The 23,012-nt window shown below is 41.1% G+C and overlaps 1 protein-coding gene across 1 annotated transcript; it reads right to left on the bottom strand.

Moving 5' to 3' along the window:
• Positions 1-4,388: 4,388 nt before the first annotated feature.
• Positions 4,389-13,443, bottom strand: IDS (iduronate 2-sulfatase). The gene is made up of 9 exons (XM_066559520.1): positions 13,313-13,443; positions 12,417-12,553; positions 10,833-11,010; positions 9,861-9,949; positions 8,509-8,709; positions 7,740-7,910; positions 7,045-7,171; positions 5,370-5,543; positions 4,389-5,011 (listed from the first exon to the last, which is right to left on the bottom strand). Exons 1-9 carry the CDS (start codon positions 13,425-13,427, stop codon positions 4,509-4,511), a joined length of 1,695 nt encoding a protein of 564 aa, XP_066415617.1. The 5' UTR covers positions 13,428-13,443; the 3' UTR covers positions 4,389-4,508.
• Positions 13,444-23,012: the final 9,569 nt, after the last annotated feature.

Below are 23,012 nucleotides of genomic sequence, written 5' to 3' on the forward strand. Positions count from 1 at the left end.
CATGGATAATGCCAGATTGAATGTACTTGGGACAAAAGTCACAGGATACTAAAGCAGATTTTCAAAAGTGCTTCAGAGATAAATTCAAAGAACTTGTGCAAACACAACATTTACAAAGCTCATAGATTTTAAACTGAAGACACAGGAGAAAATTAGAGCAGAAAGAGGAAGATCTGAGTTCCCCTAAATGTCTGTAGAAACTAAAACCAGAGTTATAAATATTTCCACTCCCAATCTTGTACTCTTTAGATTTCTGTTCTGTTTTCTTGCTGGATCCTAATCTTCCAGGTCATGACTTACATCTGATTTCACTGTTCATTGGATGTTACTGTTCCTTTCTCTCCTACTTCTCTATTATCCTGCTCTCTGTCCAACTGCACCTACAGAAACATCTCAGACTTTGCCATTTCCTCCTGCTTAGTCAAAGCTCCATTACAGCTGCTGCCTTCACACACTGCTGGATAGAAAGGTTCTTCTACTACTCAGCACTGAGACAAGTTTTACAGATAGAGGGCAAAAAAGCTCTTTTTGCTGCTTCATATGGTAGATCTTGACATGGGTAGTCTATCTTCTTTCATAAGCAGAGCTCCCACAGACTTTAAAAAGAGACCTATACATTTAGGCAGAGAGGAATATTGAAGTCAAGATCCACCCATGCAGATCTGAAGATAATTTTCATTAGCTAGGAAGTCAAACACAGAGACATAAAAAGTTTTGACACAGAGTCAACTTGGTTGGGAGTTTCTGATGTGAAAAGCAAGAAGTTCTATAGCCTAGAAAACTGTAAAGTGCTGGAAAACCTAGTTACCAGGAGGGCAATTTCATTCTTTATGTAGCGTTTCACATTTGAATGCTAAGTAACCACTGGAGGGAAAAAAAAAAAAAGAATTATACATTCAACAAAGGAACTCAGCTGCAACTACCAGGCACTTCCCAAGTATATGAAACATGGGCTGTGCAGAGTCCCCTGCAAGTCTGGGTGCCAGCCATGACATTATGGTCCTTTTACCACTGGTGATATTGCTGCCTATCACAGAAAATACACATTAGCACCAGGAATTCAGAAACATCCCTGATATTGAACCATCACATCCACATCCCATCCTTCATGCTGTGGAACACTCGTTCCAGCAGGGGACTCCACTTGACCAAGACAACACAGCAGCAAGTCCCTAATACATAATTAACATGCAATGGTGATTAATTAGGTAACATCTGACCAATAGCTGGGACTCTCAGCTGCCTTTGCCTGCCTCAGCACACAAACACACTTGCAACTCTCACATTAACCCAAAATGTTACCCCATTTCCCCCAGCAAGCACAGGCCAAAGGGGGGATTCCAATCTGTTGCACAGCACAGTGTGGAGCTACAGCATTTCCATCCACTCCAGTGTGCACAGCATGCCTGAAATTAGACCCAGATCTTTGCTTTGCAAACAGCATGCCATAAACATTCCTGTAGTGCTACAAAGAATACCCAAACACAGCCCCTCCATTTTTTTTAAGATTCCCATTGCTTCTTCTTTGTACATAGTGTATATTTCACTTTCCTTCAAAAAGTTTGATTTTAGGGTTCTGTGCATCTATACACTTGAAAAAACATCATGAGTTATGACTGACTGATGTACAGCTGTTTAGGGACCAAAATCTTAATTCCATTGCTTAATCACTGCTGTACATTAGCTTATTAACAGAGCTCTGTTTATTGACTCTGCTTTGTGCCAAGTGCTTACAGAGGCTACTCTGCAGGCCCCAGTGGAGGCTCTCCATCCATGTACCACAGGTAACAATTCCTGCTGAGGCAGCATCCTGCTGTTCTTCCAGCTGTTCTGGTGCCATCCTGAGAAATAGGGTCAACACTGGCATCTCATTTATTTCCTGATGCTTGGCTTGCAACCTCTTCCCTCTAGAGACAGCACTGCTCACAAGAGCACTTTACTTTTATTGCTCCTGTTAAGCTCTTTTGTTCTTCAGTGGAGGTTGCTCAGCCCAGCAAGACCCACAGCTCAGGTTCTCCAGCAGAAGCAGTGTTTTGGTTTGCTTGAAAAAATGGGCTTTCTCTGTTTGTCACTGCTGCATTGGCACCTCGCTCAGCCAGTTCCATAACAAAACTAACATGGCACTTGCAAGAGCAGAGGATTTGTTACTGCTGTGCCTCTTTCATCCCCAGAAACACTCTGCCCCACCTCAGCAGCAGGCAGAAGGGCCCAGGTCTCCAGGTGCTCTCCCGAATCCTGCTCAGGGCCTTCTGCAATTCCTCAGGAACGTCCTTGCCCTGAGCTTGCAGATACATCTTGATTCTCTGGCTGTCAGAGACAATTCTGTTTCATGTCTCCCAAAAAGATTACTGGATTTTGATTAAGAAAGGTCAAGGGCAGCTTTTCCCTTTCAATATAAAGAGAATGACTTGAGGAAAAAAATACTCATCACCTAGCACCAGGACTTTTATCTCCACTCAAAAAATTAAATTGCCTGAAGTGATGGAGGGCTTAGGGCAGGGTATTCACAGAAATGTTTCCATGCAAATAAAATCCTAAATAATTTATCTACATACTATAATTTTACATCCCCCAAAAACCGTGGTTGGTTTTTTTTTTTTTTGCAAATGTATTAGTAGGAGAACAAAACACAAAGCTCATGTAGCCAAGTCTCAGATAATACCCATTTGCCAGAACAATTTTAAATGCACATTGTATTACTGACCCAGCATACCAGAGATTTAGATTAATCCTTAACGCTTCAATACATTCCCCAAAATAACTTCCCCAATATTTGATTTTCCTTTGAAGGAAAGTGTGTCAGAGATATAATTAGCTCTAGCTGCAGACTCCAAATCTCTGCCTGGCACTGCTCTCAGTAAAACACACCTTCAGCAGTGTGAAATTGGTATAGCTACATTGAATCTGCTACATGCAACTGAAGTACTTCACACCAGCTGAGGATCTAAGTATATATGCATAAATGAAGGAAAAATACATTTTTACCTGGAATAATAATGCTGCAGAATACACAGGATCTGGGGCTGAGTAAAACAAATGATGAGTTCATAAGAAATACATTCTTGTAATTGAGTTTAAGGCACTAATAACCACTGTCTTCTAACAGAGAATCAGATGCATGGTGGGTATCCCTTCATTAATTAGGAATAAGACTGTCACATGGATTTTAATGAAATAAAGTTATATCTATGGCTTCTTCAGGATATTAAAGTCAATTTATCTGAGGAAGACAAGTAATGGCTGGCTTTTTGTAGGAATTGGAGCAGTTCATTAGAGAAGGTAGCAGGAGTTAACACCATCTGAACAAGCTCTTATTTTTTAGGGTACAAATTCCAAGACTCTCGATTACCAAGACAGAACTGCAGAAATCCAGCAGGCTGATAGAAAACAACACAAATTACTGCCCTCACACTAAAGCACCATGTACCTTGTGGCTGTGAGCACAAAGTACAGACAGCACTTACATAAAATACTCAGCAAAACCATTTTTCTCAGATACAAGCTCCCAAACATATTTACCTTAATGCATTTGGCCATCTGGACATTATCTACAGCATAGCTCAGGACAACTAATGCTCCACATCCTGTGTTGCTAAATGCCACACTAAAAATTTAAATGGGAGGCATTTAGCTCTCCCAGTCCAAAAGAGAGAATGCTAAGCCCATTAACACCTAGGAAGGCAAACATCCAGGTCTGTCACTGGATGTGACAACCTCAAGTGCACTGAGCAGTTCTGCAAAGAGCCAGCTCCAAAAGCTAAGGTTTCCATCTCCTCTCACCTGTGGAGACTCATTAGACCAGTCCTCAGGAAAATCCACAGAAGAGCATGTTGGTGTTACCTTAACCCCCCAGTATTATTTAGTGTTCCAGTGATGAAAACACTCATTTCCCACACATTGCCTAAATAAAAACTCAGATTCTCTTGCTGTCTCGTAAGAAGCATGAATTCCAAATTAAAGCTTTTATTTAAAATAATTAAATTTTGGATAGAACACATGAAGCTTCTCTTTGGGCAATATTAAGAGGTAAGGCTAATGAGAGCAAACACCTCAGCCCTTCCCACTACCAGCTGTCTGCTCGACCACTCCAGCCCCAAGGCTCCTGGGTAAAGGGGACAGGACTTGTGTCATGACTCACATTCTCCACGTAGCCACTCAAACATGTAAGATTCTGGTCTTCCACCTTTCACACCAACAGCTTCAGCACAGATAATGAAATTTAATTCTTCACTTGCTACAGAAGACCACTGAGATGTTTTCACAGTATGAGCCTGATGCTCTGTGTGGCCTTTTCAGAAGTGTTACAAGCTTGCGTTTGAAAACAGCTACAGAAATCCCCTCTGACTCCTTCAGTGCAGTAAGGGCCGTAACAAGACAAAGGCAAAATGTTTTGATACAAGCAGGATTTTTATTCAATCCAAATGTTTTCTGTACAACAGAAAGGTTCTGTACAAAAGAAGGAAGCATTAATTCAGTTGCAAGAACAGGCACAAAGAAGTTTCTGAACCCTAGTGCTTTAGAAAGTCAGTAATTTTTTTGAACAACCAACCATGTGAAGTATTGTTATAGATGTTATAATCCTGGTTTGGGTCATTGTCCATCATGTACAACTCTCCTGCATGCACATTCTTGAAGTTAGCACTGAAGTTGCTGGGATCAAACTGAACCCACAGAGTGTACCTGAAGTCAATGGCACGCATGGAATAACCCATGATCCTGATGTCCTTCAGCCTTGGCTTGTCAGAATTCCACTGGGGAGTGTCTGCAGGCCGGGGATACTGGCTGAGAGCAACAGGTTCTTCATTAAAACACCTCTCAGTGCCATCACACCCTTCCTTGCCTTGCTCCACCTTTCCTTCAGAGATATTAAAATAGTGGGCAATGCTTCTCCCCTCCGTGCACAGCACAACACCAAATGACATCTTTGGGCATGCAGGAGGGACCTGCAGGCCAGCGAGCTCTGCAAGTGTTGGAAACAGAGACACCAGCTCCACCACTTTTTTACTTTGCCCTAGAAGAAATAATATCAAAATATAAGTTATGGAACAGGGTAGTTGGACAACAACTTTTTCTAATAATTCAGCTGGTATTTTATTCAAAGTGCTCTGTACAGGATTTTTGGGGGTACCGAAATCAAGGCAATTCAGGAGAGGCAGTTAGCTGTGAAGATGCCAGTCCATGCACTTTTGATGTACTTTTAACAAGAAAACTTCTGCATTTATGTTTCTCCATTAGTTTTAGAGATAATCATATCCATTAGTTTGAAAAAGTGCTCTTCAGAAAGACAAAGTAAATTCTCAAGGTGCCTGGAGACACATAACCACCTCTATCTACCCAATGCAAACAAAAAATAAGCACTGGAAATTTACCTTGAGGTACTGAGCCTCCAATATGGCTAAAAGGGTCGAGGTAGGGGAAGACTCTTGCTTCTTGACTGATAGGGGAAGTTGTCATTCCTGGGACATAAAACATCAGTGGCACTCGGGTAGCAACATCAAAATTGCTGTACTTTGCCCATTCACCATGCTCTCCCAGGGACCACCCTAGGTGACAAAGAACACAATTCAGAGCAGACATTGGTTTGTAACCTAGTAGTGATTTCTTCTTCATTGTAAATTGACTCTGACTGTTGAGGCCACTAGTCTGTTACAAAGGTTATATGAAAAGGTAAATAATCTGTATTTAGATGTAAGAAGGCTTTTCTCTAATGTGAAAACTATTTCAACAGCCACCTAAATCTTGCAACTTGATACTCTTTCATAAAAAAAAATTACACCTTCCTTATTTCTAGATTCTCAAGATTAGAATTAGGAAATCAGCACTAAAACAGCAGAAAAGAGGAATTGGGGTGTGTCACAGTGCCTGCAAGAGTCTCCAGATCAATTCCACAACGCATTCATTTAAGTTTTGGGCAGCTGCCAGCTCTCCAATGCTCCTGTTAACACTGTAGCTGAACATCCCTTGGAGCCAAGGCTGCTCTCTATGCCAGACTGCCATATATCAGGATGCTACCCCTGAGGAAGCAATAGAGACAAAACTTTTCAGCTCTCCTCTTCCTCTTGAAAGAAATGCCAACATGACTTCCTTCCAGGCAGATACACTGCCAACTTCACTTTGGGGGAAGACAAAGGAATTCTGTGACAGCTATGTTAACACATGTTTTTTCTTGATCACTTTGCCAGCCATGGTACTGGAAACACCAACTGTTTACAGTTATCCAAGGCAAGGAAAAGAAAAATTCAGTTTACAAACAAGTCAGAAGGAACATCTAGAGTCACTTTAGTACCAAAAGTATTAATCCCATTGCTCTGCAACTTGTAAGAGCTTTTTATACACACATGCTCACAGAAGTCAACCCAATTTAACTATATATGTGACTTTAAATTGATGTAGTTAATTCACATCCTAACTGGTTTAAATCAGCTAAGCCATCCTACAAGCAAATGGATCATGACAGGGTTATTTTAATGAATATTAGAGTATTGAAACAAGCATTAAATGCTTGAGAGATTTGTCCCACAGCTTAAATTAAGTTTTTTACCACAAGGCTCCAGAGTGTGCAGGATCTCAGTTATGAGAGGGAACCATATCCCTATCAGTTTAGATGTTCTGCAAGCAGCAATGACAAGTGAAAGAAAACACACTTGAGCAGTTAATGAGAAAGCCTGTCACCCACTGTACCAGATGGCTTTCTACAAATGCTAAGGGGGGAGGAGTGGTGGCTGAACTCTTAGAGCACAGTTCCCAGCAAGAGTCACTCCTTGGGTAGGGGGTGGGAATACAGCAAGCTCAGCCCTGTGTCCTGGCAGGCAGCCTCATCCCTCACCAGCAAATCCTCAACCTGATTAGAAGTGCCTGTGGGGACAGAACTGTGCAGCCACAGAAGCCAGAGCCAGTCCCCTCAATCTGGCTCAGACAAGCCAGAGGGACAAGGTATGACAGCTCTGCTTGACACTATAGAAACACACACTGGATTAATAAGCCAGCACTGAGCTGCACAATGAAGTTCTTAACAGTAAGATGGAAAAAGATTTAAATGCTTACCATGATCAGCAGTAAAAACTACTATTGTGTTATTTGAGAGTCCTGCATCATCCAAAGCACTCAGAAGCAGGCCAACTTGCACATCCAGGTAGGAAACTGCTGCATAGTAACTCTGACGAATCCGCCGCTGCAGGTCAAGAAAACAGAAGAGAAAAAAAGTTTTTCCCCTGACACATACAGCAGAACCAGGGGATGGCTGTGGAAAAGAACTAAAGGACTCTACTTGCAAAGCTTTAATTTTAATTGTCTGTAGCCCAATTAATGTCTCATAAGAGGCAAACTGGGAGGGGGCAGGTAGAAAATTCCACCTTCCAGAAGTGCTTTCAAGCAAAACACTGCAAACCAATCCATTCTGCATCTCTTGGTCTAGCCAGTGCATCTAATTTTGGCATAAAGACTGGAGAGTAATGGAAAATCTTGCAAAAGAAGATACACTGTATGCTGGCTTGAAACAGATAAACAGACTCAGATAAGGAACACAAACACAGCATTAGTAGCTGCTACATACATTCCCTCACATGCAACTTGCAGTGACAGTGAGGGTTTGCCTACAGAGTTAGAGGTGACAGTATACAAGGCAGGAATTCATAACTGCAAATGGTCAGCTGCTGAATAACTGGGAGCATCCAAGAGCAGGTGACTCCTCCCTTGCATTTGAACGAGTTTGACTTCCGAGCACTGCATTGACAGCTTACCTGGAAATCATCTGGAAGTGGTCCATAAGGGAAACTAACATTTAATGCTTCCACATCTTCCCTCTGTCTGATATCCATCCAGGGGTTGTATGCCACAGAAGGCAGCTTCTTAGGCACCCAGGGATCTGGGGCCAATGTGATATTTTCCAAGGGGTACAACTTGAGAAATTCCTTTACAAGACGAAACACATAAAATGACTGTCCTCACCTCCAACATATACTGTGAATTTTGTGTTTAAACAGCAACTACTTTCCCTTTCAGGACCCTTTAACATTACAGTTTACAAGGCTTCACTCCCCTTCTGCCAGAGTGTGAAACACAGCAATACGAGATATCCCCATCCAATTCCTGAAAAATACTGAGTTGGTAAATACCTAAATCCAGCTTCCTGTATCTCAAAACAGAACTGCAATAAAAGATCCAATACCACTTTGAAATCGGTAGTTTTGCCACCAAGTCAAACAGAGAATGAAATACAAGATCTAGTAAGGCCTCATTATGTCATACTCCATCAAGCTGAAGCCCCTCTCCATGCAATAGCAGTCACCATCATGGTGGCAGAAGCCTGGCTTTTGGCTGGGGAGTCACAATTCATTCCCATTAAATGTTCTGAAATACATCACAGGTGACTCCTGAAGTTACACAAAATCAAGGCTGGTTTCCAATTTGCTTTCAGGAAACAGCAATAAAGCATTTGTGGGAAGAGCTTTTAAAAACAAAAGCAACATTTGTCTAAGTTCCCATTCCTGCAGGCTCCAGTCTCCTCACCTGTGGGTACCTCAGTGGGATGTGTGGCTTGTGGTAACCAACAGCCAGGAAGAACTTTTGCCTGGTGGTTTTCATGACATTCAGTAAGTGTATGGCCTCCTCAGTGCTCTGAATATCAGGCAGAGTCCCCCCAGGCATTTCTGTCACATTCACTGGGCACACCAAGTTTGCATGAAGTTTTCCATCTTTTCCCCTACAAGTCTTCATAAAAGAAAAAAAAATAGTTCAGTAACATCTGGTAAACACAAAGACAAAATCCTCTGTTCTGTAACTTCAATTTGTTTCTACCAACAAAAGAATGCAACTTCCATGCCTATGAAAATGCCAAAATCCTCTCTAAAGCTGGGTAGAAGATTAAATGTAGTCACATGGGGCAAAAGCCCACAGCTTCTATGATTAATAGAATCTCTGATCTAATGGAGATGCAGCAGAATTTGGTTCTCCTGTATACACATACATTTTAGTTCCTTCTGATCCCAAGAGTTCAGAGAAAGCTGTCTGGAAGCTACTGACTTAAGTTTCTGAGCAAATGGCAGCAGTGGCTGATGTGTAATCAGCAAAGAGAGATTAATCAGACTAAACAGTGGCCAGGGAAAGGTGGCCTCAGCAGGGTTTTTGGGAGGGTTGCTAAATGAACCTACTTCTCTTTATGTGATGGATGCAAATGCTGCTGTTGTTAAAACCAGTCTTCTTCCAGCAGTAAACCCAAGACCAAAGCACTGCCAAGGCTGGCTGTACCCCCACGACTGCAGCTCCTGCTGGGCAGTGTGCAGACTCCAACACACAATGCTATTGAAATGTTTGCATAAAGATAAACCAGACTCTTTTGTGTCACATTTAAGAGTAACAAGCATTCTAGAAAACTGGACCAGATTATAAAGTTTCAGGTTATTTAAACATTATTTTACTTATGGCCCCTGCTCACTCAGTCCTGAGCTCTTTATCACATTAAATTTACCAAGACTACTGACAATGTTTTATCACTAACTAAAGGAAAGCCAGATCAGTTGCAGGTGCAAGTTGACAACCACACTTTTCAGATAAAGGAATTCATGACCTAGATACAAATAAGAATCATTCTTGCTTATATCTCAGTAACTGAAGTTTAATAAAATACCAATTTAGAAATACTTAAAACATCTGCAGGATGGGCACATTGATTGACAAAACACACATCTGATAATCTAGGCCTTCTTTGGGAAAGCACAGAAACAAAGCATTGAAGTGGTTACTTGTTTTCCTGCACAAGGGTGCAGCCTCAAAACCCAGAGGGCACAGCCTGTCCTTGATACAAAGAACTTGGTTGTATCTTGAACACCCTTCTCTGTTAGAATGCCCCAAATCACACTTACCTTATCATTCTCATGCTTTTCAGCTGAAGGATGAAAGGGTGGAATGGACCAACTGTAGGGATAGTCATCACTGTAATTGGATGAAACTCCTGGAATAGATAAAGAAATTAAAAATTCTCTAATAGTTCACAGAACCAGGAAGAGCTCAGACACAAGTTTAACTTGTCTTCAATTGTTTTTTTTTAAATATGTTAAATGAAGAAATGTTTCAAATGAATCTTTGACAACTGAGGAAAAGATAACCAAGAAATAAAAGTCAAAAAGATATTTCTCCCCAAAATACACCTTGCACTAGTGCAGGAGAGTCAAGCCTGTTAAAGAACCTTACTTCAGGGAACACCAACAAAAAAAAAAACCAAAAAACCAAAAATCAAACCAAAACAAAAAAATTAATAAAACATCCAGGATTAATAACAATCTTCATGCACATCCTTGATTAGCTTGACTATAAACTGAAACACATATACTGAAACTATCCACACAAGTTTATTTCTAGGATAAGGAACTGCCAAAAGAGGATCAGTATTACAATATTTTTCAACTCAGTAGTGTTATTGCTTTTTAACTAGTGAACTAATTTCCTACTGAACTTGAAGCATTAGTCATACATTCTACATGTCCTAATCCAGACTCACAGCCTATTAGGAAACATGAAGCATGTACAGGCAGAACTAAGCCAACAAGTAATTTCATTTTCAGCAGACACCTAACTTCCAGATGTATTTTTAGAATGTTAGACATTTATTCTCACAATTCCCAGACAACATCTGCAAACATCAATTAGATAAAAGTCATCGAATGCATTCATCTCTAATGCCTTAAGATTTAAAGACAACCACTGTAAAATCTGGTTTATGATTATGATTTAGGTTCTTAACACAGACGAGAATCACACATCAATACTCATGTAAGTTTGTGAGACTATACACATCAAGCATTTCTATGTTAAGCAAATGACAATTCAAACCATACCAGGATGAAAAACTTTCCCCACAGACAGGGTCATGTAGCCATTTTCCTTGAAATACTGGGGCATGGTGGAATAGTTTCCTGCATGGACTCTCCAGTAGGAGTAGAAATCGTAGAGCCGGGTGGTGTCAGGCCTGCGGCCAGTGAGAAATGAAACTCTGCTGGGAGCACACAGGGCTTGCTGGGGAGAAAGGCAGCCAAGGAGAGATTTGGAACAAAAACCAAAACACATGCATGAACTAACTCAGGCATAGTGATGCCTTAAGTTTCAGCTTTCCTATTTTCCAGATTCTGTAGTGCATTAGTATATAACTCTGAACTTCATCTAAGTGTTAGCAAGTTCTCTTCACAGTTCAGTCAGACAAAACAATCCTTTTACAGCCTGAGAACAAAGGACACCATTGCAGCTCCAGGCCCAAAAAGTATATAAACAACAGTGAATTGAGGAGAGCAATCTGGGAGGATGGTACTTCATAACCTGAAGATGTAATTGGACAATTAACCTCAATATGTAAATGGACCAAAACTTATAAAAGTGTGAAAACTCGTGACCCATTGTCCATCTTGGGTGTAGCCTCAGCTGGGCTCTTGTACTGCCCAAGGTGTATTATCCTTTGAATGTCTTTTTAATAGATACCTACTTTATTCCTTCAACACTGCCTAGCCTCTGTTTCATGGGAGCCTCTCAAGGCATCAACAGCTGTGCAACAACCACCTGAAAGCTTGGGAATCACAGGGAATGAGTTTCACATCACCTCAGGCTGGAATGAACAGCATCCTTATTAAGCATATCAATTCCAAACTGCAAGCTTTTAAAAATGCAAGTCAAGTTCCATAAAGGCAGTGCTTTTGAAATCTGGTTCCTCACATCACACAGAATTAAGCAGCAGCGGCAGGTGGACTGTGCTGATAAAAGCCAAAAGTCTAGTTGATCTGGACTGCCTTAAGAATAAAGAATGGATAAGCACAGGAGGTCTGGGTTACGGTCCAAAGGTCTGGCCAATTCTGCTTCAGACTGACAAAACCCAAGAGTTACTGCCTTGGGCTGGAATTAGACCCAAAGTTCTATCTCCTCAACAGAGAGGAACTTGGGAATGTAGACATCCTATACAGAGTATTCAAGGAAGAGCAATTAGTGACACTTTCAGTCCTCTATTTTAGAGTGATGCTTACCACACAAACTGTGTAGTAAGCATCACTCTCCTTAACAGCCATCTATAGAAGTGATTCCCTCAAAAGATTAAAAAGTAAAACATAATTTTTTGTAAGCAGTAAAAAAATAGAATTTAAATTTAGTAAAATGGCATTTTTAAGCAGCACTTGGCTGCAAACAGTGAAAATGCTTGAGTGGCAATCTACTCCTCCAAGGGCTACGCAAATACCATAATTTAAATGCCCTGTTTTCATTTTTCTCACCTTAGTAAAGACAGGTTCACACACTGCAGTTCAGCCCAGTCATTCATTTTCTACTGAAAATACTTCAAGTTAATAAATACATGTTTTTTCCAGTGGCCTGCCTAACACCTACTGTGATAAAACCAGTAATTATTTTGCATAGAGAAAACATGTTTAAGTCATTTATCTCACCTGGGCATATGCATTGCTGAACACCATACTTTGGGAAGCAAGTTGATCAATGTTGGGAGATTTCACAAGCTTATCTCCATAACAGCCCAACACAGGACGCAGATCATCCACAATTATAAACAAGACATTCATGCCATCTATGAAGAAACAGAATTAGAAATAAATTACCCTGAGTGGTTACCTTATGCTGATTTATGAGTTTTTAACCCTTAAACACATTTGAGGACAAAAATAAAATTAAATAAAATGAGCAAAAATGTATTTGTAAGGGAATATAAACAACGGGATTAATTCTTCAAAGACAGAAATTCTTATTTGGCCTAGACAGAAATATAGTGCTTTTTATTCCCTTCCTATTTCATTGTTTGCACCCATGGTATTTTCTCCAGATGCTGCAGACGGCAACTCCTTGCAGCTGGCTAAAGCAGGGTGGTGCAAAATAAAGAGGCACTTACAGGTCTACCTACTACGGAATTCTACGGCCTGCAAGCTTTGAGAAGGGTGTTAAACCACAGGTAAACACCACTGTAGTCCTGTATAATTCTGCTCCCAACAGATTAAAATATTTTTCTTTAATTGATGACACACTTTTTCAAACGCCCCCTCAAGGCAGCGGAGTGTGCTGGGGGCTCGACGTGCGCAGGACCCGCTCACCGCCGGCGGGTGAAGCCGCAACCTCCCCTGGGGACACACCGGGCCCGTGGGGACACACCGGGCCCCCAGGGACACACTGAGCCCCAGGGACACACCCGGTCCCCAGGGACACACCGAGCCCCGGGGACACACCGAGCCCCTAGGGACACACTGAGGCATCTCGGGACACACCGGGCCCCTCAGCCTCGCCTCCCGCTGGCCGCTCCCGCTCCCCCCAGCCCAGCCCCGCCGTCAGAACGAACCCCCGGGCCCACGCCCAGCTCCGGGCCCCGCCGCCGCCGAGCCGGCCGCGAAGGCATCACGGGGCAGCCGCAGCAGGCACAGGAACAGGCACAGGCAGAGCCGCGCCGCCGCCATGGCCCAGCGACGCGGCGGGGCCGGGCAGAGGCGGCCCGGGGGCGGTATCTGGAGCCATCGCCGGAGCCTGAGCCCCGCCGGGAGCGGCGCTTCCCCTTCCCCGCACGAGGGCGCCGCGGCCCCGCGAGCGAGCGGCCCGGCCCGGCCGGAGCGGTGCGGGGCTCGGCTCGGCTCGGCTCGGCTCGGCTCGGCTCGGCTCGGCTCGGTCTGGACCGGCCGGAGCGGTGCGGGGCTGGGCCAGGCCCGGCCGGAGCGGTGCGGGGCTCGGCTCGGCTCGGTCTGGACCGGCCGGAGCGGTGCGGGGCTGGTGCACTTTTGAATACAAATGAAAGTTTAATAGTAAATTGTACTGGTAAATACCATTGTCTTTGGGACCAGACTACTAAAAAACCCCAAAAACAACTTGAAAAAAAAAGTCCCATTTACAAAAAACTAATATATCTCTAATGGGAATCTATAATTTGATTCTTTCAGTGCCTCAGGACTGCACTGGTTGCTCTTTCTTATAAAAAGTTCAGGGACAAAAATGCTCTCTTTTGTCGCTTTTTTGTCACAAAGAATGGGATCAAAAATAATCTGCTTTTCTGCTTTGTAAAGATTCATACCTGAGGCCTCAAATATGCTGTGTGTGCACTCACCATCAGATTGGCAATGATGGCTCCAGTGGTCTGTCTCAATGCTATTGTTCAGTGAGATGTGTGACTCAGAAGTGCAGCACATTGTGTACTACAGTGTGTGCATACATATTCAAGCACGTGTACTTCCTCTAAACTATTACAGTGAAGTTTATTTTGATGTGGATCTTACACTTCCTTCCTGCACACACTGGAAAACCTTGAATCAAATGAAGAACACTGTTACTACAAGTTCAGCTACTACTGAGCACATGACATGCAATCAGCTCATGAATATTATTCAGTATATTTGATGTTTGCATATTTTGGAATTAATGTTGTGTATAAGCAGTATATCTCACAGGTATCAGCAACTCTCCTAACATGGATCAGCTGCTGGAAATGTATTGAACATTGCATCCCCAAGTGACACTTCATTTGGAGACTTTTTATGCAAAAAGCCAAGGAATTATTTCACTATTGCACATGCATTTAATTACCATAATGCTTGCCTCTTTCAAATGCAAATACACTAAGTGGTACTTGATATGAATTTCCTGGTTTACCTAACATGAATATATAGCAATCTTATTAAGTTCAGTCCAATAGAAGAACAAATTACAGAGGAAAAGTCTTTTTCAAACAGCACACAAGTTCTGGTGCTAAAAAGCAAGTTGGGATGCTGCCAGTGAATAATTGCAGACACTGAAATCACAGACCTTGGACAAACTGGTCTCACAGCTCAGCTGTCCCCTCCACCCCGGATGCATGGGCCTTTGAGCAGCCTGTTGTTCAGCTCCTGGACTAAACCACTGCTGGATTCAGTGTGATGAGCTGGGAGTGTCACAGGAAGGGTTAAACCTAAGCCTTGGCTGAAGTGGCAATACCCTGTACAACACTCCTCCTTAGTCACTCTGCTGGAAGTCCCAGGGTCTATGTCAGCCTTCTCCACTTACCACCACCACTGAGGATCAAATCCATTTTTAGCTTAGCAATATGCCAAAGCACGTACCAAAATCTTTGGCGTCTACCACAGTGCTTGCACAAGTATTAATTATGTAGCTGAGGCCACCAACATAACAGCTAAATATCTTAAAATCAACTATTTTCTATGACACACATTAAATCATGGTAAAAATTCATCACAGCAATATTTTTACTGGGAAAAATCCTATTCATAGGACTCTGTAAGAAATGGCTGTACTATCAGGCCCACAGCAGATCTTATAAAGTATAATTTCCATGCCTGGTACACTCTCCAATAAAATTTCCTCTGACAAGGAAGTGTGTTTTGAGACTCTGTGCTTATGATCAGGCAATATACAATACCCCTGGTGTTGAGCTCTGCCTGGTAAGGACATCTTGACTCTTCACATATGAAACCTGCCCTTGCATATGTTCCCCAGTGATATCACCAGCAGTGGCATTTGGCACAAAACCAAGTCTAAGGAGTTTTTATGCATCACTCAGTAATTCTAAGAAACCAGGTTTTCACAAATGGTGAAATGTGGTCAATTTATTCAAACACCACAAGAGCAAAGGAGTTTTCAGTGAATCAATATAAGTAATCACAAAGTGATTATCATTTAATTCTCATGCATTATAGAAAGTGACTAATCACTACAGGAAGCTTCTGGATGGCAAATTTATTTATCCCTAAATTGATTCTTATCAAAAAATCACTGTTTTCCTTTTCATTTTATGGACCAATGAAATTAATTTCTGTACAAGCTGCCATGAAGGAAATGAGAGAGAGATCTGTTAAAAGTATTAACACCTGCATTAATATCTGTCTCCTCCTCTGGCACATACTGTGATGAAGTGAAATACTCATACCAAACATGAACCCCTGAGAAATAATGTTGATATATCTCTAAACAGCATTTTTATCTTTGAAGAATTCCATAGCTGTACTTTCAGAATCAAACCAATCACACTTTTTAAGCCATCTGTGAACACTAGCACTCAAGGGTAAGGTATGAACATTGAATGAGAGGCATCTGCATAGACTTTTAGTTTGTTAACATTCAAATGATGAGATGCTATCATTGTAGTCCATCCTTGCAGCCTGAATTGCAAAGCTATGCACTAGAAGATACATTGGAGACTTTAATTATTAACATTCCTAATCCAAAAATACTCATTATAAGCCTTCATTTCATATACAGTCATTTCTCTACAGCTGAAGTGAGTCATGCAGATCCCTTCACCTGCATCATGCTCCCTCCCTCCCCAGGCCCAGGTCAGTGATCTCACCAGGAGTTTTCCCAAGAACATCAGAGCTGTTTCTAAAATACTATGTAGGCTTCTGAGTGCTGGACAGCAGCTAAGGCAGATGCTGTTATCACCACCAGAAGCAGTGGATGAAAGGCACACCTCAGTGCTGGTTTCTCACATTTCCTGTTTGGGCCTATAAACATGGCAAATTAGACAGTGGCAGCTCCAACTCTGATGTGTTGGCCAGAGAACAGCTGGGTGGATTGAGGAACTGGAGTTCTTCCTGACCCTCCCTACTCCCATTTCAGGAAATGTGCCTACAACTACTGCTCAAAGAAATCACACTGTCCCAAGTGCTTAGTGAGGGCAGGCAAGCACAGTGCAGAAATAATTTCCATGCACATAAGCCTTGACACAGACAATTTCTCAATTTACTTGGTGAGTACAATAATAAGATAAGGCCCCCAAACAGGAAAGCCTGTGTAAACAAGATGTCATGGAAGGCTACTGAATTCTTTAATATGGATAGCTGGCAAGGGTTGGTCTATTATTTAAACATCTAAAAATTCTGTTTTGTTTGTTATTCGGGATTAATAGTTGCTGCAGATTTTAGAGAGTGTTTTGAATGGCATCCTCTGCATAATAACAACATTGCAGTTGTTTAAAACCCCAAAATAACCTGTCCCCCATTTATTTTTAATAGTGAAATCTATTCCCTCTTTTTTCTATAAACCCTCTCTTCCCCTTTCTACAGTTGCCTTAGAGAGGAAGTGAATAAGCTCATCAGTATTCAGGTATTGCTAACAGGGAGGTCACCTTCTTCTGTTAAGCAACTCTCAATTTCAAACTTTAAAACCTTGCAATTAGTAATTTGACAAGGACACCAAAGTACATGACTACTTTGCTCTGACTCAGGTGATGTTTTCTGAGTGTAATTCTACTTACAGAGCATGAGAGGAGTGATTCCTACAAAGGGGCATATTCTGCCTCTCATACGTGCAAACTGTGGGATGCAAAGCAAATGTCATGAAGGTGGAAGCACAGGGGATGATAATCAGGGATCTGTACCTAGGCAGAGCAAGATAGAAAAAAAAATTGCTCAAGGTTAGGATAAACCCTTTTAGAAATTAGCAAGGACTTGCTAATGAGGATTCTTTTAATGACACATTGTATTTTGCTTGACTAAAACAGTAGCAAGAACACCAGACATAGAACTAACAATTGTAGTAGTGTGTAACAGTGTCTTTTTGGTAAGATCAAATTCTTCCTTTCTCTACTATCTTCTTTCTTCACAGTTCACCTTAGGGAACAGAGCTGTGAGGCAAAAGATTCAGAAGTACAAAAACATTTTTCTCACAAGAACTGTAGACATTTCCTGCACTGCTCTGAGTTTACCGTGTACACAGTAGGACACTGGTTTGTTACTACATCAGTATGTTCCAAACACTGATTTGTAAGAAGATACAAAGTGATCTACACCTACTCATGAGTAACACTGCTTCCTGTGCTGAAAATGGCCAACACCTCCAGGAGCATCCCATCAACAGGCCAGGGATGACCCCAGTACACAGCCAGCCCCACAGGAGGCTGTGTTCTTCTGCTCCTTGAGAACCACCACAGGAATGTTCCCAAATCAATATGTAACATACCAAGATATAATCCACAATGTATTCAGGAATTGGTGTACTCTGTCCAACTACAGGATGGAATAGCTTGTGTCTGGTTACTAAAATAATTATTCTACATTTTATTCTTTTATAAGTGCAAAAGCAGGAAAAAGTCAGAGATTATTTCTGTCTAACCTGCATCCTTGATCTCCTATCATAATAAGTGTAGTACTGAATCTAAAAGGCCTCATGCTGAGCTTCCTCTTTTAAGCATGACACTTCAGCAAAGTTACCTGTCTGTTCTGGATACCATCATTTTCCCTTCAGTCAGTGACACTCAAAGGTGTTTTGCAGGAGCTGTTTGATGAACACCTCAAACATCCTTTCCAAACACTCTTTTGCCTATGATTTGTCAATAGTATTCTATGGTTCAAAAGGTTTAGGTAAAAACCACAAAGGGACAAATGTGTTCTAGAATGTGTTAGTTAAGTGAATAATATCTCTGATCACTTTTTATGCAAAGGACTTTGATATGTACCATGAGATGGTACATAGTGGCAATAAGTTTTGGACAGCAGATTTGCAGAGAGGAGGTAGCCATAGTGATGGCAGGGAGCAGCAGGGTATGAAAAGTGCAAATATCCACAAGAAATGAAAAGAAAAACCAGAGGAGTAAAATAAAGACAAAGCCCCTGCACATCTCAAAATGTCAAACAGAATATAAATTATAACATTACAAGCATTAGGAACCAAAAATAAATATGGATCTTGCTGTCAACTTCCATGAAGGTGATAATCTTATGAACCTTCTTTTAAAAATAAATAAATAGAAACCACTTTTCAAATTCTCAGCAGAAACTCCAGCCTCAGCTGAGCACAATTGTCTGCTGCTCCCAGCAATTGCAAGAGAGGCACAGAACCAAGCTGCTAAGAAGGGAGCAGTTGTGATCTGGTTACCCCCTCTGCAGTGCTGCCTCTGGGGCAGTGCTCCCATCTGCCTTTGGAGGCAGGCCAGCGAGTGGGGAGGCAACTGGAGGCTAAGCTATCATGCTGTTTGAATGGAGCACAGAAGTGTTCTTCTCTTCACTAAGAGTATTTCATCCCTTTGATAAAAGGATGGAATTACAGAACAGAGAGAAATGGGAGACAAACAGATTTTGTCCCACTTATTTTGTCCATCTAGAACTTGATTTTCCAAACTTCCTGCTGTTACATAATCCTGTAATACAGGTTTGAATGAGCACAGGTACTCATCACTACTGCAGGTGTGGGTGAAGTAGCTCCCAGGATCTCCATCACAGACACCCTGTGGGTAAGAAATGCAAAGGGGAAAAGGGGACCAGTGAAGCCTGGCTTGTACTCACATAGACACAATGTAAAATTCAGTTGCCTTAGGGAAGATCATTCTTTCTCCTGCTGAAATTCCTTGACTCCTTCACAGAACACTTTTCACCTTCAGCAGCAAAACCATACACAAGATGATGCTTCACTGGACAACTCCAACCTGCTGCAGGAATATATGGGGGAAAGCAGCATGTGATCTACTTGTTGAAAACTGCTTTGCACAGCTTGGCTGTGTGAGAATACTTATACTTTAAAATACTTATTTTTTTTAGGTTGTTTTTATTTTTTCTTGTAAGATGTTTTCTTGTAACATGTTCACTAGAGTCCAAGTTAAAGACCAAAGAGCTGGTAGACTTGTAAAGCTGAAAGCCCAGGGAAGATTAATCACCTCATGCTGTCCTCTTCCTGAAGTCATTCTTTGTGAGAGGTGGTAATCCAACACTCCTCTTTGGACCACTGAGCTTTCTGATTTTCACTTATGTTTAAATTGCATAGCTCCTAGATGATTCCAAAATGTCATCTTGCTAGACTTCAGATCTGAAGCAAAGGTTAAAAAAAAAAGAAAAAAAAAAGCTAATCTCCTTTAGTGTTGTTCACTTTCATTTCCTGTCTCCCATCCAATTTCATTAACAATTCATCTCTTACTTGATGGCTGAAACATCAGAGACTTAAGTGAGCTGTATTATTTTTGGACATCTTTGTGTGTCTTTTCAATGTGGTGAGATGTGCACAATAATATTGATATTTAACCCAATGCTGCTTTTCCCTGAATGCATTGCAAAAGGAGCTATGATATATCCAATTCTGACAATTCTGATAAGATGAAGCCTGATTTATCTTTGTCTAACATCTCTGGCTGAAGTATGTGTTGCACAGTGTTAGTACATCAGAATGCCAGTGTTGTAACTCACATGCAACCCTGCTGTAAATGATTACAGTGCTGTGAGGCACCCTGAGTGGAACTCACCTTTTGTGTCCAGCATCCAAAACCTCCTATTAATTTGGAGGTATTTAAGTATTTATCTCATTTTATCTCACTTGACTTCTGAGAGAAGCCCAGACGAGTCAGGGACAGAAATTGCATTTGAAGTGTGTGTTATCCAGACACACAGATCCTTGAGATTCTTGGAACACCTGATCTGTGTCAGTACTGAAGTTCTTAATCTGATTAATGCTGTAGGTAAAATTTCTAGGTGCCTTTACTCAAAAAAAAGGAGCAATGTAAATAGTTAGAAGCTTAGTGTTCATCTGGAACAAGTAGCTCAATTGGGCTGAAAGTAAACAACTGCAAATAAGTCTTGTTTTGTGCTGGATGGGTTTTAAGAATAGAACAATATATTAATTTTGCCAGGACAATATGCATGATCTGGTCCTCCATCAAAGTCTTAAAGGAAATGAAGAAGGAAGGAACTAAGAAGAAAGGAATTAAAAAGGAATTAAGAAGGCCTTGAAGAAAAGAATCTGCTCTGATAAATCACTGCTATTAGGAAAGTGATAGGATTTATTCATAGAACAATGATCCAATGCCTTCTTTTCATGCTTTACCTTAAACAGCTACTAAGCACAGTGGAAGAAAAAGCTGTGCAAGAAAGCTCGGGGGTAGAGCAACATAAAAAATGAATAACTTGGAAGCTATGGTGAGGCAGAAAAACCACACAGACTGCACAGGAAAAGAGACATGGAACACAAGTTGCTTAAATGACCTTCCTTCCAGCAGGAGAACAAGCAATGAGTAAAACCAGCTGAACAGTTTAAGACAGAAACATCGACTATAAACAGACACATCTTTTGCAGGTGACTGAAATCCTGCTTAGGCCAAAGAGCTGCACAAGAATACATTTTCTGAGATCCAGCTGGCAGAACAGCCTATGAAATTCATGGTGATTAAGTATTATAACTTGCTTCGCATCACAATCATAGTTGGCATTAATATAAACTGCAACAACTCTACAAATAGGTTTCAGGCTGGAGGACAGTAATTTAGAGGCACAACATCCAACAGACAGAAGCAAGAAGTTCAAGGGTAAAGGCTTTAAATAATTCTAAACTCCCAAGTAGGACACAAAACAATATTATTGCAGGAATTACTGAAATTTTCATTGAAACTGAACTCATTTCAGAACCAAGCAGCTGTGTGTAATGCCAATGACAATAACACATATGTATTTATTAGATCATTACTGTTCTTAACTGTGCAAAATTACTGGCTGGTATAAATACATTATTATAGATTGAACAATCTCTTTGTCAATTATTGGTCAAAATCTGTTTATTCTGTGAATAAATGTGAACAGAAAGGCCTACAGCAAAATCAACTGAAATTCAAATGGGGATTTTCAGACCTGAAGATTTGTTTTTGTAAACAATTTGATGTTCTGTCATAGACCATGAAAAATTATTCTAGAAACAGTTCATGGCTGCTGTCAGCCACATCAGTCAGTTACTGCTGGACTGCTGTCCTCCCTTGAAATGCTGCAGTATTCCAGTCACCTAAGAGTGGCACTTGGAGAAGTCTATAAAGCAAATAGGACATGTGAATTATATGGTATGTTAGGAAGGAGTCAAGGCTGACTGTCAACAGCAAAGCAAGTTTTTCAAATTAGAAGGCTGATTCAGGCTTTATTTCCTGCATTTAACTTTGGCCTGTCAAGGATAGGGATGCTCCTAGTTCATATTTTTTAAGTAGAATAAGAATACAAGTAGATGGCTTATAAAAGCAGTAATGGCAGTGACTATAGAAGAGATCCTATATATCTCTTCTTAAACTAATTTGAGAAAATAGATAAAAGGAGTAAAACCAAAATTTGTGTTTGGTCTCCAACATAAACTGTCTCAGGGGATTCACTTCAGTTCCCAGCATTCAAGTCTCAATCAGCTGTAGACACAAAGACTTCACAGAAAGCAGATGACTTCCTGATTCCTTTATCTGCCATCCAAATTATCCCTCCTACCCTTAAATTACAATAAAATGTAAACTTAAGATAAATCTTTTAAGTCTTTAAGTTTAGACAAGAGCTTGGGTTTTCTTTGCTCTCCAGCTCTCCTTAATATCACCCTCACATGTGTAGGTAGTATCTCACCATAGTCATCAGGAAATCTGAGACCACAAAATAAAAAAAAAACAAAACCCAAACCTAAGAAAGCTCCTAAAATTCACAATTATTTTACTTCAAACCAAAAAATATAGCTCTGCTCTCCTGAGGTACCAGTACAAAGTATGTTCCCTGGGCTTTCATTTCTGTAACCAGGGGTTTCTTTCCTAGTTCTTCATACCTCATAGGAGCTGTTCTGCTGCCTGGGCAGTCAGCCAAACATTGTAACTGCAGAACAAATCTTTCTTGATTTACTTCTACAGAACTTCATGAATATTCTCAGAAATGCCAAGCTGTTTTATTAGCCTTCTGAATTATTAAAAGTTCTCAAGCTAATTCCATGTTATTAATATTTTGACTTGTTTTATGATTGCATCTGGCTGCAGATTATGCTTACAGACCTTGTCTAGTAGCTTCTTTATGCATTGCAGTAGATGTATTTTACCTTGGACAAATACATTACACATAATTGTTCTCTCTTCCAAACCAATGAGGCTCAACTTTTTCAAAAGCATAATGAAAACCAAGGTTCCACTTTCCAATTGTTTAAGCTTGTTAATTCTTTGGTTCCTTACAAGCTTTTGTACTGCCCTGGCACAGATCCTGTCTTGGCCCTTTCCATCTTTCTGAAGAGTGCCCAGCCTTCATCCTTTCCTTCCCGTTTTTTCCATTTTGTGTTCTTGCTTCTCTCTTATCCTGATTTCTCCCCAC

The sequence above is a fragment of the Molothrus aeneus genome, chromosome 14 (assembly GCF_037042795.1).
Source record: "Molothrus aeneus isolate 106 chromosome 14, BPBGC_Maene_1.0, whole genome shotgun sequence".
NCBI lineage: Eukaryota > Metazoa > Chordata > Aves > Passeriformes > Icteridae > Molothrus > Molothrus aeneus.

Bases quoted from the DNA above. Each gene is read 5' to 3' on its own strand.
- IDS (XM_066559520.1), bottom strand. From the start codon at position 13,427: ATGGCGGCGGCGCGGCTCTGCCTGTGCCTGTTCCTGTGCCTGCTGCGG. The intron at 12,554-13,312 runs GTTCGTTCTGAC...GTTTCTTCATAG, and splicing joins AGCTGGGCGTGGGCCCGGGG to ATGGCATGAATGTCTTGTTT. The intron at 11,011-12,416 runs GTGAGATAAATG...CTTTCTCCCCAG, and splicing joins TCAGCAATGCATATGCCCAG to CAAGCCCTGTGTGCTCCCAG.